The sequence below is a fragment of the Sorex araneus genome, chromosome 4, assembly GCF_027595985.1.
Source record: "Sorex araneus isolate mSorAra2 chromosome 4, mSorAra2.pri, whole genome shotgun sequence".
Taxonomy (NCBI): Eukaryota; Metazoa; Chordata; class Mammalia; order Eulipotyphla; family Soricidae; genus Sorex; species Sorex araneus.
The window spans coordinates 100833851-100845259 of NC_073305.1; the positions used below are offsets into that span (position 1 = coordinate 100833851).

Sequence of the window (11409 nt, forward strand, 5' to 3'; positions counted from 1 at the left end):
GAGAGCCCTGAGCTGCTGTGTGCCCTGCCTACGTGGAGAGAACGACTCGTGAAAAGCGGCTGACAGTGAATGCTTCCAAGGACAAGCCCCCTCCCTCCAGGGGAGCCACCCCTCCCCCTCCACCATCCTCATGGGGCGCCAGGGTCCCCCCAGACACCTCCCGCTGACACCAGCTCCTCCCCACTCGAGGCATGAAGGCAGACCCTCAGCCCCACACTTCCCTGACTCTCACCATTAAATTCTTTGGAATCCCCAAGTGATGTCTGTCTGCTGTGTTTTAGCTTGAGCTGAGGGGCTGAGGGGGTTTGTTTAGCTCTGAGCAAGGTACCCCGGAACTTGTGGGAACAGGAGGAACCACGTGCCACGTGCCCAGGTGTTCGCTGAGAGCAGCTGCAGGCCTTAGTGTTCCCGAGAATCAGAGCAGCCGACTCTCCCTCTCTGGAGGCTCGCTGGCCTTTCCAGGTATGGGGCTGAGGTCCCTGAACGAATCGAGGACCCAACGGCTCTCCTAAAAGCAACCGGGAGAAGGAGAGTCATCCTCGGTATTTAGAGACCAGTGATTAGGGGGTCCCACCCAGGTGAAGCCTAAATGCAAGGGGTGGGAACATCTGGCACCTTCCTGGGACCCTGACCTGGTTGGGGAAGGGACCATGATGTGTTTGGGGCGGGGACCCAGACCTGCTTTGGAGGGACCCTCACATGATTGGGGCGGGACCCTGACCTGGTTTGGAGGGACCCTGACCCGGTTTGGAGGGACCCTGACTTGGCTTGGAGGACCCTGACCTGGTTGGGGAGGCACCCTGACCTGTTGTGGAGGACTGACCTCGTCTGGATGACCCTGACCTGGAGGGACCCTGACCTGGGGAGACCTGGCCGGTTTCCGATTGTGGACCCTCACCTAGCTGTAGGAGAGCCAAGCATCAGCTGAGCTGCCACCTCGACACTGGCAACGTCCTTTCAACTTGACCCTGAGATCGCCCCACTGGAAATGCCCCTAGCAATTGGTTTCCTTCTCCACATCTGGTTCCCAGGTTTCTCGGGGGTTGGTTATTTTCAGGACAGAAGCATTTAGCTGAGCAGTAGGAGAGGTGACCGGGCAGCCACCTCTCCTGGGGTGAGATCAGCTGGGAGAAAGGGCATGCTTCCAGGGGTGCATGGGACAGTGAGAAAACTGGGCAGGGGGAAAGAAGGGCCTTGTGGTGGGACAGAAGTTTCTAGAAACACGGAGAGTTTGGCCTGGAGCGTCAGCCTAGCAGTCTCTTATACAAGGAATTCATGGCTCCATGGTGAGATGCAACCTTCACTAACTTTCTTCTCCAGAAACATTCTGGGATCAATCTATTAGCAAGTGTTCAATAACAAACTATTAAGTTATTGTGTGCCTACGAGGGGGGCGAGCTTAGGGGATTGTTGGGAAAATTGGGAAGGTGTGATGGTTGTGGGATTGGTGTTGGAATACTGGATGTGTAACAAATCATCCTGAACTACTTTGTAAACCACGGTGTTTATACAAAGTGAAGGGGAGATTAAGATCAATGAAAATGATTTTTATAAAGGGAAAGGTTTCTACCTGCTTCCTCCCCGTCCCGTGGTGCCCACAGGCCCACCAGGCGCCGCCACGCTGAGGCTCAAGGGAGCTCTGCACAGCCCCTGCTGTCCTAGGTCTGAGGGGGTGTGAGCAAGCAGCCAGAACTGCGGGGATGCTGTCAGGCTGGGCCTTCGCCTCTCTGTGCAATTTATCTAGGTCCTTTTTCTGAGTCCACACCTGCTGCACAGCATTCTTTCTCTTTTGTTAGTATTTTTGAAATTTGTTTTCTATGTACTTCCTATATTTCGTGGGGGATAATTGATGTACTCATGTGTGTACACATACGTGTTGATCTCTCAGTTTCTCTCTTTGGGCAAAAGATTTCATGAGTGGGTAATGAGGAATGTGCTAAGCATTTTATTTTTTATTAAGTTTAAAAAATTGTATGCCTCACCTGGCTGTCCTCATGACATGCTTGGTTCTGTGCTAACAACGACTCCTCGAGACCATAAGTGGTGCCAAGACCGAACCCGGGCTCACCATGTGCTGCCCTAGGCCCTTTATCTGGGTTATTTCTCAGGTCCCTAGTACTTTCTAGCTTTCAGCGGGGTTAAGGGACACAAAAAAAGAATCTCGAACCTGAGCAGCTTGCTGCAGAGACTCTCCAGACGCTAATTATCTAAAATTTTAGAATTTCAGGAGCACTGAGAGTGAGTATGGCCACACAACATCTTATGCTATTCATAACAAGCAGTACAAAATAAATTGTTTAGCATTGCCTTTGCCTTTTCAGCAGGCTTGAGTGGTGGCGGGAAAATTCCAAATAATAATGGTGGGACTGGTGTCGAAATACTGAATGTAACCAAACTAGAGAGTATTGTGGAAATTGTCTGCCACACAGGCAAAGAAATTGTTGGGATGCGGGGTTTGGGGTGGTAGCGAGGGGGAGGTGGGGCAGGGATACTGGATCATTGGTGGTGGAGAATGTGCACCGGTGAAGAGGTGGGTGTTTGATCACTGTATGACGGAAACTCAAACATGAAATCTTTGTTTGTAACTATCTCATGGTGAATCAATTTAAAAAAAAAAAAGAGCTGTACTAACAGGTATTGAGGTGAACCTGACTTTATGATAAAAACCATTTATCTCATATTTCAAAACCTTTGTGCTAGGCACTACCCACAGGCCTGAGAATCCACCATGGCCATCACAGGGGCTCCTGCTAGCGGACAGAAAAGACAATTGAGAAAATTCAAAATGAGGGAAGTCTGAAGGAGAATCCTCAATACTGGATTTCCAGTCTCTCAACATTCCACTGACTGATGCTCGTGTCTGTGACCCTTAGAAGTGTGTGCCCAAATAGATTCCACAGGTTAGAAGATGATTACAGCGTTTCCTAGGCTCTTTTCTCAACACGTGTCTTGAAAAGAATGTGTTGTCTCCCAATGTAGGTAGTACCTTCAAGCGCCTTACATGCATGCCACCTGGGTAAACAGTGGCACCAAAAAACGAATTGATGGGGATATGTGGAAGAAAAAGGAATTGAGGAGAATTTTAGGTTTGCTGGCTAGAGGTGGTTTCTTTTGATCGATAAGAAACATCCCATTTTGTGTGTGTGTATGTGTGTCTGTGTGTGTGTGTGTGCCTTTAAAAAGCTAAACTTGAAGTGCCTGGTTCATTTGAGTGGTGTGGGCTAGATGTGATCCTTGGGTGCCTCTCCTAACTTGCTGCTGAGGTTGGTTCCTGGTTCCTGGTGATGCTTGGTGGACCATGTGGTGATGGACTAGAACCTGGCACCTGTCAGAGCACATGCTCAGCCCACTGTGCTCTCTTCCTGTTCATCTTCAGATTTGGATATAAGTTTTGTTGGAATAACACAGATTTTCTTGTATTATTCTGAAGCTTCCGGAAATACAGCCAAAGCCACAGCCTGGGTCTTCTGTCTACTTCCGGAGGCTCAGTCACCAAGGACACCCCAAATGGAGCCACCAGCCCCAGGGAAAGCACACTGCCCCTGGCACCGCCCCCCCTCCCACAGTGGGGCTCCAACTCGGAAAGGCTTTGGGGGCCATTCCCGCTGGTCAGGAGGGGCGATGGGGCCCTAAGCCAAGCTGAAGGGGCTTAGCCACGACAAAAACACAAACACACACATATTTGCACAGCAGGGTGGAAAACACCATTGGAATCTTTATGGGCCCTGGGTGGGGCGTGCGGCTGGTGTGGGATGGGGCCCCTGCGGGGTGGACCAGGAGAAGGAGGCACAGCTCTTGGGGAGACGTGGCCAGCTGAGGCGGCCAGAACATGTCAGTGGCGAGTCTTGTGCAGGGAGGTCACAGATAGTGAGGCCGCGGGTGCCCCCGAGCCTAGCCCCCACAGCCCTGCTCCCCCTTCTCACCTTGGTGGCACTGGGTGGGTATCTGGCCCTAATGGCCTCGTCGTCCCTCAGGGGCCTCACCAGGCAGGAGCGGCGGTGGGAGAAGGTCTCGAAGCTCTTCTTGCCGTGGTAGGAGCCCACGCCACTGTTCCCTGGGGGGAGGAGCCGGCTCAGGCCCGTCTCCAGTCGCCAGAACAGGGAGTCAGCCCTGCCAATCCCACTGGGCCTCTCTAAGCAGGCCTGGTGCCCCAGGGACCCTGTGCATTCCAGCACTCAAGGGACTTGTGTCTGGTGGGTATGCCCACAGTGAGCGGGAACCCATGACCCCTGCTGAATTCACTGGGTGGGTGTGCCCTGACCTCGGTAGGGGGCTGTTGGGCGCTAGGTCCTGCCCCAAACTCACCCACACCCCCAAAGGGCAGAGAGTGCACAGCCATGTGGACGATGACATCATTGGCTGTCACCCCACCACTTGAAGTTTCTGCAATCATCTTCTTAATCACCTGCAACACCAAACCAGCCCCAGCCTCAGCCCAGCTCAGGGATCCTCCAGCCTCCCCCCTCCCCAGGTGCCTCCTTCAGCCGCCACGACCCCCACTCTCCCCACAGGGCACATATTGGCAGGAACCCATAAGAGCAAAGCTGTCTAGGCTGACCCTGACCCCAGTATCACCGGTCCCCTGCTCAGGGAGGTGCCTGCAGAGACACAGAGAAAGGGGCTCAGGAAAATGAAGTGACCTGGCCAGGTCGCCTGGCCTGCAGGAATCCCTGCATGCAGCCCCGGGCTCAGCGCTCCGCGTGCGCTGCGCTACCTGGTCCTTGTTGGAGAACACGTGGAGTGCCAGAGGCTTCTCGCGCTGCTTGATGAACTGGATGGCTTCATCCAGGCTGCACACGTGTAGGATGGGCAGCAGGGGCCCGAAGATTTCCTCCCGCATCACCGGGGACTGCGGGTCCACGTTGGAGAGGATGGTGGGCACCGAGGCAGGAAACAGTCAGAGCCCATGGGCACGGGAGCCCTGCCCGCCAGGCCCCTCCAGCTCCTTCACAGGTGGTTTGGGGACCGTCAGCCTACTGGGGGCTGCGGGGAGCCCAGGAGCCTTATCCATTTTTTATTTCACTTTTTTCTTTTGATTTGGGGTCACTCCAGGCGGTGCTCTGGGGACCACATGGGATGCCTGGGATGGAACCCCATTCGGTCGTGTGCAATGCCAGCTTCCTACCCTATGTGCTATGGCTTCAGCCCTGGATCCTTATCTTGGGGATAGACACTCCTCTGAGGGACACCAGAGCCCCTGCCAGCGTGCCTCATTCTCGTCAGTACTTCGAGGCCCGGTGGGGTGTGGGAAGTGATCCTCAGGCCTGACACTGACCCACACTTTCTGCTCTCACAGCTGGACTATGCCACTGTGCAGAGGAGGTGGGTTTGATTTGGCTTGTGTTTGGGGAGACTTGGAGGTCAGGGGTCATTCCTTGGTAGCACTGAGGGGGTGGGGAGATGCTGCCGCTCTCTCTGCTTTGAGGAGGGGTCTGCTTAGGGGTTGTCAGGGCACTTAGCTGAGTTCAGCCCCGCCCACATGTAGCCCCAGAAGAAGATTTCTCCCTGTCACCATGCCCGCTGGCCACCACTCTGGGAGTGGGCGAGACCTGCTGAAGGGCACGGCAGGTACCTATGTACCGGGTGGCCGCGTCGCCAGTGCCCCTGTGGACGACCTTCTGGCCCTGCAGCAACCCCATCACCCTCTGGAAGTGCTGGGAACTGACGATTCGCCCGTAGTCACGGGACTTCTGGGGGTCTTCCCCGTAGAACTCCTGTGGGAGAGGAGTGGCCTCAGGAGGGCTCTGGGGTCCATGCGGTGGCCCCCAGCGTAGGGCCCAGTGCAGGAAAATTGGTGCCACGGGGCCCTGACGACTGGGCTTGTGGGCTGTGGTGTGAGGGGGCGCTTTTGTGTGGCTGAAACATCAGGTTAAAACGTCCAGTTCACAGTGGACTCAGTTTTGCAGAAATGGGAGGGAGATGGCAGTGTTTTAGCTGAGCCTTTCTTGGGGGTGGGAGTCCCCAGGTCTCTGCTTTTTGTTTTTGAATCCTTCTGCAGAGCCCTCCAACAGACTTGCATTCCTTCTCTGATCAGAAACATGAGCCAACGTTTGCTGAAGTCCCGAGCTCTGCATAAAGCCACCATGCTTCCTCTCTGCAGCCCCTCTCTTCCCACCGGGGACCCACGTGCACCTTCAGGGACTTTTTGATCTTCTCCACAATCTGGCTCTCGATGGAAGGGTCAAAGAGGATGTAGTCAGGGGCTGTTGGATATCATTGGCTTGTCCTTTCTCCCCTTGCCACTAGGTGCTTAGGTATATCAGTCACGCCCATCAAAGTGCTCCCCAGTGACTCCCATTCCTTTGTTTATCTGTAACCACTTCTACCAGTTTATCTGCTCTTCCTCTAATCAAACTCTGTTAATTGGTAACATCAGAGCTTCCTAGGACACTGAATATTATAGCATTGCCTTTCTCTCCTCTTTATGCCTTTTGAATAATTTACTTTAAAGCTATGTCTTTTTTGTATAGACACAAGAAGACAATATTATGTTTTTATAAATTAAGACTTAATTGGCCTCGAATATTATTCCCTCCCAGGCATCTGCTTTCTCCACTTAAGCCTCAGTTGCCCTCAGTTCCGAGCACCCCAAAAACAGGGTCCCGACGAGGGACAGGAAGGATCGAGGGCAAGTGGTGAGTTATGTGCTACTCTGGCATCGAGATGGGCCTGGCCAAAGTGTCTAATTCTTAACTATAAGTTAAGAGGTTGATCATAGACAAATGCTGTCATGATCCAAAAGTAATGATGAGACTGGGACCCTGCTGGAGATAGGAAAGACTGTTCTGTCCTGAGCACTGTAGTCTGAAATTGAGATGGCCCCAGGAGAGCAATTCTGTAAGCTTTAATGCATCCCTTATTGTGTCCATACAAAATGATTAATATTATGAATTCTTATATGTTTGCTGGCTGAGGAGAAGAGAAACACATTCATGGGACTCCGCCCTTGTGTGGATCCTCCTGCTGAAAGAGAATTAAGTCCTAGGAGAAGCATCCCCTGAGGGAAAGGAACCTTATCCTATTGCTGACCACACCTATGTGTATGCCCCAAACCCCTCACGCTGTGGAGATTTAACTAGGCTGTAAGAATTGGTTGGGGGCCAGATCCACAGATCGAGAGAGAGAATGAAGTAGGATGGGGGAGAAAGAAGCAGGAGGAGAATCAGAGGAGAATGTAGATGGAAATGAAATAAACCGATCAAGAAACCACTTTGGCCTTCTTCCTTCCATCGCCTGCCTTGCCACCCGCGAATTTCTTGTTATTTTTGTGTTTTACACAAGGGGCCACGCAGGTCTGGCCGCTGTTCATGTACTTTCCCCAGGCGATGCGTCTGTGTAGAGCCCAGGGTGAATTTTTTCCTCGCAGACCCCTGGGGCCGCGTGCTGCAGGGGGCGCGGGGGAAGTGGAAGACAGCAGCTGGGCACTCTCTGACAGCAGCTCCCCAGATGTTCTGCTCAGATCCAAACCAGATTCATGCCCGGAACGTGTGATCAGGGGAGGGGCCAGCGTGCCCAGTGCCCCTATTTCATCCATGACTGGGGGGATTTGGGGGGACTGAAGGGGTTGCCTGGCGTGAGCATTCTCTGGCCTCTCTCTTCAAGTCCTTGACTCTGCAGGCCCAGCACCGCCTCGGTGGGGAAGGCGGCCCTGCCCCTCAGGCATGTACTTGGTAGGGGGGACGCAGGGGGGGAGATCTATGAGATGCTGCTCTGGGGGCAGAGAGGTGATAGTGGGTAGGGCACTTGGCTTGCAAGGGGCTGAGCCAGGTTTGAGCCCCAGCACCCCTTATGGCCCCCTGAGCACTCCAGCCGTGATCCCTGAGTGCAGAACCAGGAGTACGCCCTGAGCACAGCTGGGCGTGGCCCCAAAATAAAACCAAGAAGAAATGCTCTGAGCTGCCTGGACCTCGACTATGAACACGGCCGCACTCACCGTGCACAGCCGCCGCCCGCTCTCTTGCAGGCCACGTCCAGGTCACAGTCCTTGTCCACGTAGCAGGGACTCTTGCCCCCCAGCTCCAGCGTGACGAGGGTCAGGTGCTTAGCCGCAGCGGTCATGACGATCTTCCCCACACCCGTGCTCCCCATGTAGAAAATGTGGTGGAATCTCTCCTTGAGAACCTCCTTGGTCTCGGGGATGCCGCCGTTGAGCACTGGGTACAGATCCTTCCCATCCAAGGAGGAAGTGGGACTCTGAGAAGGCTGAAGCCCCCTGAGACCTCTGTCTGGGCAGCCCAGCTCAAGTCTAAGCCTGGGCTCTCTGGCAGGACAGACCCTCCATCCCCACCCCAGCGCTGCTGGCCCTGGCTGGAAGAATCCCTGTTGTGCAGCTCTCCCCTCCCGGGCTCAGAGACTCACCTTGTCCAGGTACTGAGGAATGATGGTGGCTATCAGCTGTGCCATGTTCTTACTCAGCTCTGAGGGCTTAAGGACCACCGCATTTCCTGCAGAGCACACAGACTCGGGTGACACCAGGGCAGTGGACACAGAAGGCATAACGAGCCATGTGCACACTAGCCCAGAGATGGGGGAAGAGGGGAGGAAATATAGGGAAGACCACGGGCCTGGCTGGGGGCAGAACTCGGCCCAGCTGCTAAGGAAGCAGCATCCCTCTTAGCCCAACGCAGCCCAGCCCCAAGGGCAGAGGGAGCAGGGGCCTCAGTCACGGCTCTGACGCACAAGCTCCCTGCGCCTCCTGCACCAGGAGACCTGGCTGTGCAGATTAGATATGAGGCTGCTGCAGAGATGGGCTCCGTGCCCCTTTCCTCGCAGGCCGAGTCCCACGGCTCTCCTCCACCGAGGGCCACAGAGCCTGTTACCTGCAGCAAGGGCGCCCACCATGGGCTGGAGGACGAGGTTGAAGGGGTAGTTCCAGGTGCCAATGATGAGAGCCACACCCAGGGGCTCTGAGTGGATGTAGGATTCATCCTTCTGAGTCTGGGGGGTCTTTTCCACAGGCTCCTCAGCCGCCCACTCAGGGAGCTTCTTGATCATGTACTCGGTCTCCTCCAGCACGTACAGCACCTCCTCATAGTAGGCCGTCCACTCATTCTGGGCGGGAGAGCAGGTGAGGGGGTCCCTTCTCCAGCCCTGACCCCTACTGGGCTGCTCGCCTCTCCTAGCCTCGCCCTCCCATCTACAAAATGAGAGCCTGGCCCTTGGCTCACAGGGCTGCTCTGTGGTTGAGAGGGACAAAACCCAACAAGCTCGCCAAGGGGGTGGAGGCCATTCTTCATGGGACCTCCAGGTCAGAAGAGGCAGGGGGAGGCACTGGTAGGACTGACCAATACACAGTGTGTTGTGTGGGGGGGACGTCGGGGGAGAAGCCTCTGAGAGCGCATTTGTGTGCTGGGGGCCCAGGTGGGACATGCCAAATTTGAGTTACCAGAGAGTATCTTGAATTTGAGGGTCTGTGAATAATTTGAGGGTCTGTAGTGTATGAGGCCAGTGTGAGTGTGTGTGTGTGGGGGGGTGTCTGCACATGTGAGCATGTATGTTGTACACATGTGTATGACTGAGAGTGTGTGTGAGCACATATGTGTGTACATGTGTGTGCGCATGCATGTGGGTGAGTCTGCACATGTGTGTAATAGAAGGTTGTATGCACGTGTGTGCATGCGTGTGGCAGGGTTGGGGGTACTGTCGGGAACACCGATTATAGACTAAAATGAGACTGAGCCCATGATGGACCCCTAAGGCCCCCTGAAGAAGTGGGTAGAGAGGAGAAGAGGAGCGAATGCAGACCCTCAGTGCAGTGGGGACAGAGCAGGGGGCCCTGGGGAGGGGGGAGTGCAGAGCACAGGCATGACAGAGCTGCTGGTGGGCTCAGAGAAGCCAGCTGGAAGCCGTGAGACAACAGAGAGGGCTTTTTCCTGGTCTGTGTTTTGATTGAAGGTGAGCAAACACAAGGGGAGATGGCTCAAAGCTCTGGAGTGCGTGATTTGCACCTGGAGCCCCGGGTTTATCTCTGGCATCACAGCCTCACATGGTCCCCTGAGCACTAGCACGTGAGATCCCCCCCAAACTAAAAAGAAAAATTTAAAGAGCAGTCCCAAGAGACATTAAAAAAAAAAAACAGCAAAGGATGGCAGAGGATGGTTTCCACTGCTGCTCTGCTCACCCCCAGGGCAGCAAGGGTCGGGGACAGGGCCAGAGGACTTGGGGAGGTAAGAAGGGAGGGAGAAGCTGGTTTTGCTTAGGGCCAGGGACAGACAGTGGGGGATAAGAAACCAGCAGAGTCCCAACCGGGCTCACTGTGCCCCACCCACAGAGGAGAAACAAGGACCCCTGGCATTTGGGGTGTCGGGGGCACGGATAGTTGAGCAGTGCGGAGAGAGCGGGGAAGAAAGGCAGACCGGAGAAGGGGGCTCAGCCTTGCTGCTCATGGTTCCCCACGCTGGCGGCCCGGCGGGGCTTCCCGCTCTGTGCCATGGGGAAGGGGAACGGGCGCCGCAGACGGGAGGCGAGCACACAGCCCCTGCTCTGTCCCCTCGCGTCCTCGCACGGGCGCGAACCCGCGGGGCACCTTGTTGAGGTCCGCGTGCAGCGCGTCTGTGCTGTCCTTGTCCTGCTACCTGAACATGCGCGCAGCGCCTCCAGCGGCAGGGTGCGGAACTGCAGGGGGCGTGTGTTACCAGAGTTGAAGGTGACCTGGGTCCGCTGCACCATGTCATCGCTGATGCTGGTCATGGTGCCTGGGGAGAGAGGGGGGCACGGGGACACATCCTCAGTGCTCTGGGCCACTCATCGCATCGAGAGAGGAAGGTCTGGGAGCTCTAGGAGCTCTAGGAAATGCGACTTTGTTTTGTTTCTCAGGCCTTGAACCGAGGCGTCCTTACTCCTCTGGCAGTCTCCATGCCCAAGGAGCAGATGACGATCAGGTTTGCAGAGAGGACCAGGAAGTGGCCCTGTCTGTCATCTGAAGAAGAATCACTGCGGTGTGTTTAAGCAAAGCCAGAAAGAGCCCCTCAGGGACCACTCCTGGCAGTGCCCAGAATAGAGATGGTTGGTAAGCACTCTTTGTCCTGTGAAATATTCCCCTCCTCTTTCTTCACACTCCTGTTTTTTCCTTAACATCATCATTATCCCCTTGATTGTCGAATTTCTCGAGTGGTCTCAGTAACGTCTCCATTCGTCCTAGCCCTGAGATTTTAGAAGCCTCTCTTTATTCGTCCTTTTCAATGGTGCCGCATTGGAGGCTCTTTCAGGATCAGGGGAATGAGACCCATCGTTGTTATCGGTTTTGGCATATGAATATACCACAGGGATTTTGCGAGGCTCTCCCATGTGGGCAGGAAACTCTCAGTAGCTTGCCAGGCTCTCTCAGAGGGAGAACTAGGCCATAAGATGTTTTCCCTTAACAGAGGTAAATATTCCAGACCCAATTCTTCTTTAGACTCTTCTGGCACA

At 54.8% G+C, this 11409-nt stretch overlaps 1 protein-coding gene across 1 annotated transcript; it reads right to left on the reverse strand.

Annotated features, from left to right (window-relative positions):
• Positions 1-415: 415 nt before the first annotated feature.
• On the reverse strand, positions 416-10689 carry LOC129404346 (aldehyde dehydrogenase, dimeric NADP-preferring-like). The gene is given in 12 exon segments (XM_055136702.1): positions 416-508; positions 3924-4054; positions 4306-4405; positions 4715-4882; positions 5574-5714; positions 6133-6203; positions 7279-7331; positions 7934-8166; positions 8359-8444; positions 8820-9051; positions 10526-10587; positions 10590-10689. Coding segments are annotated over 12 exon segments (1470 nt in total).
• Positions 10690-11409: the final 720 nt, after the last annotated feature.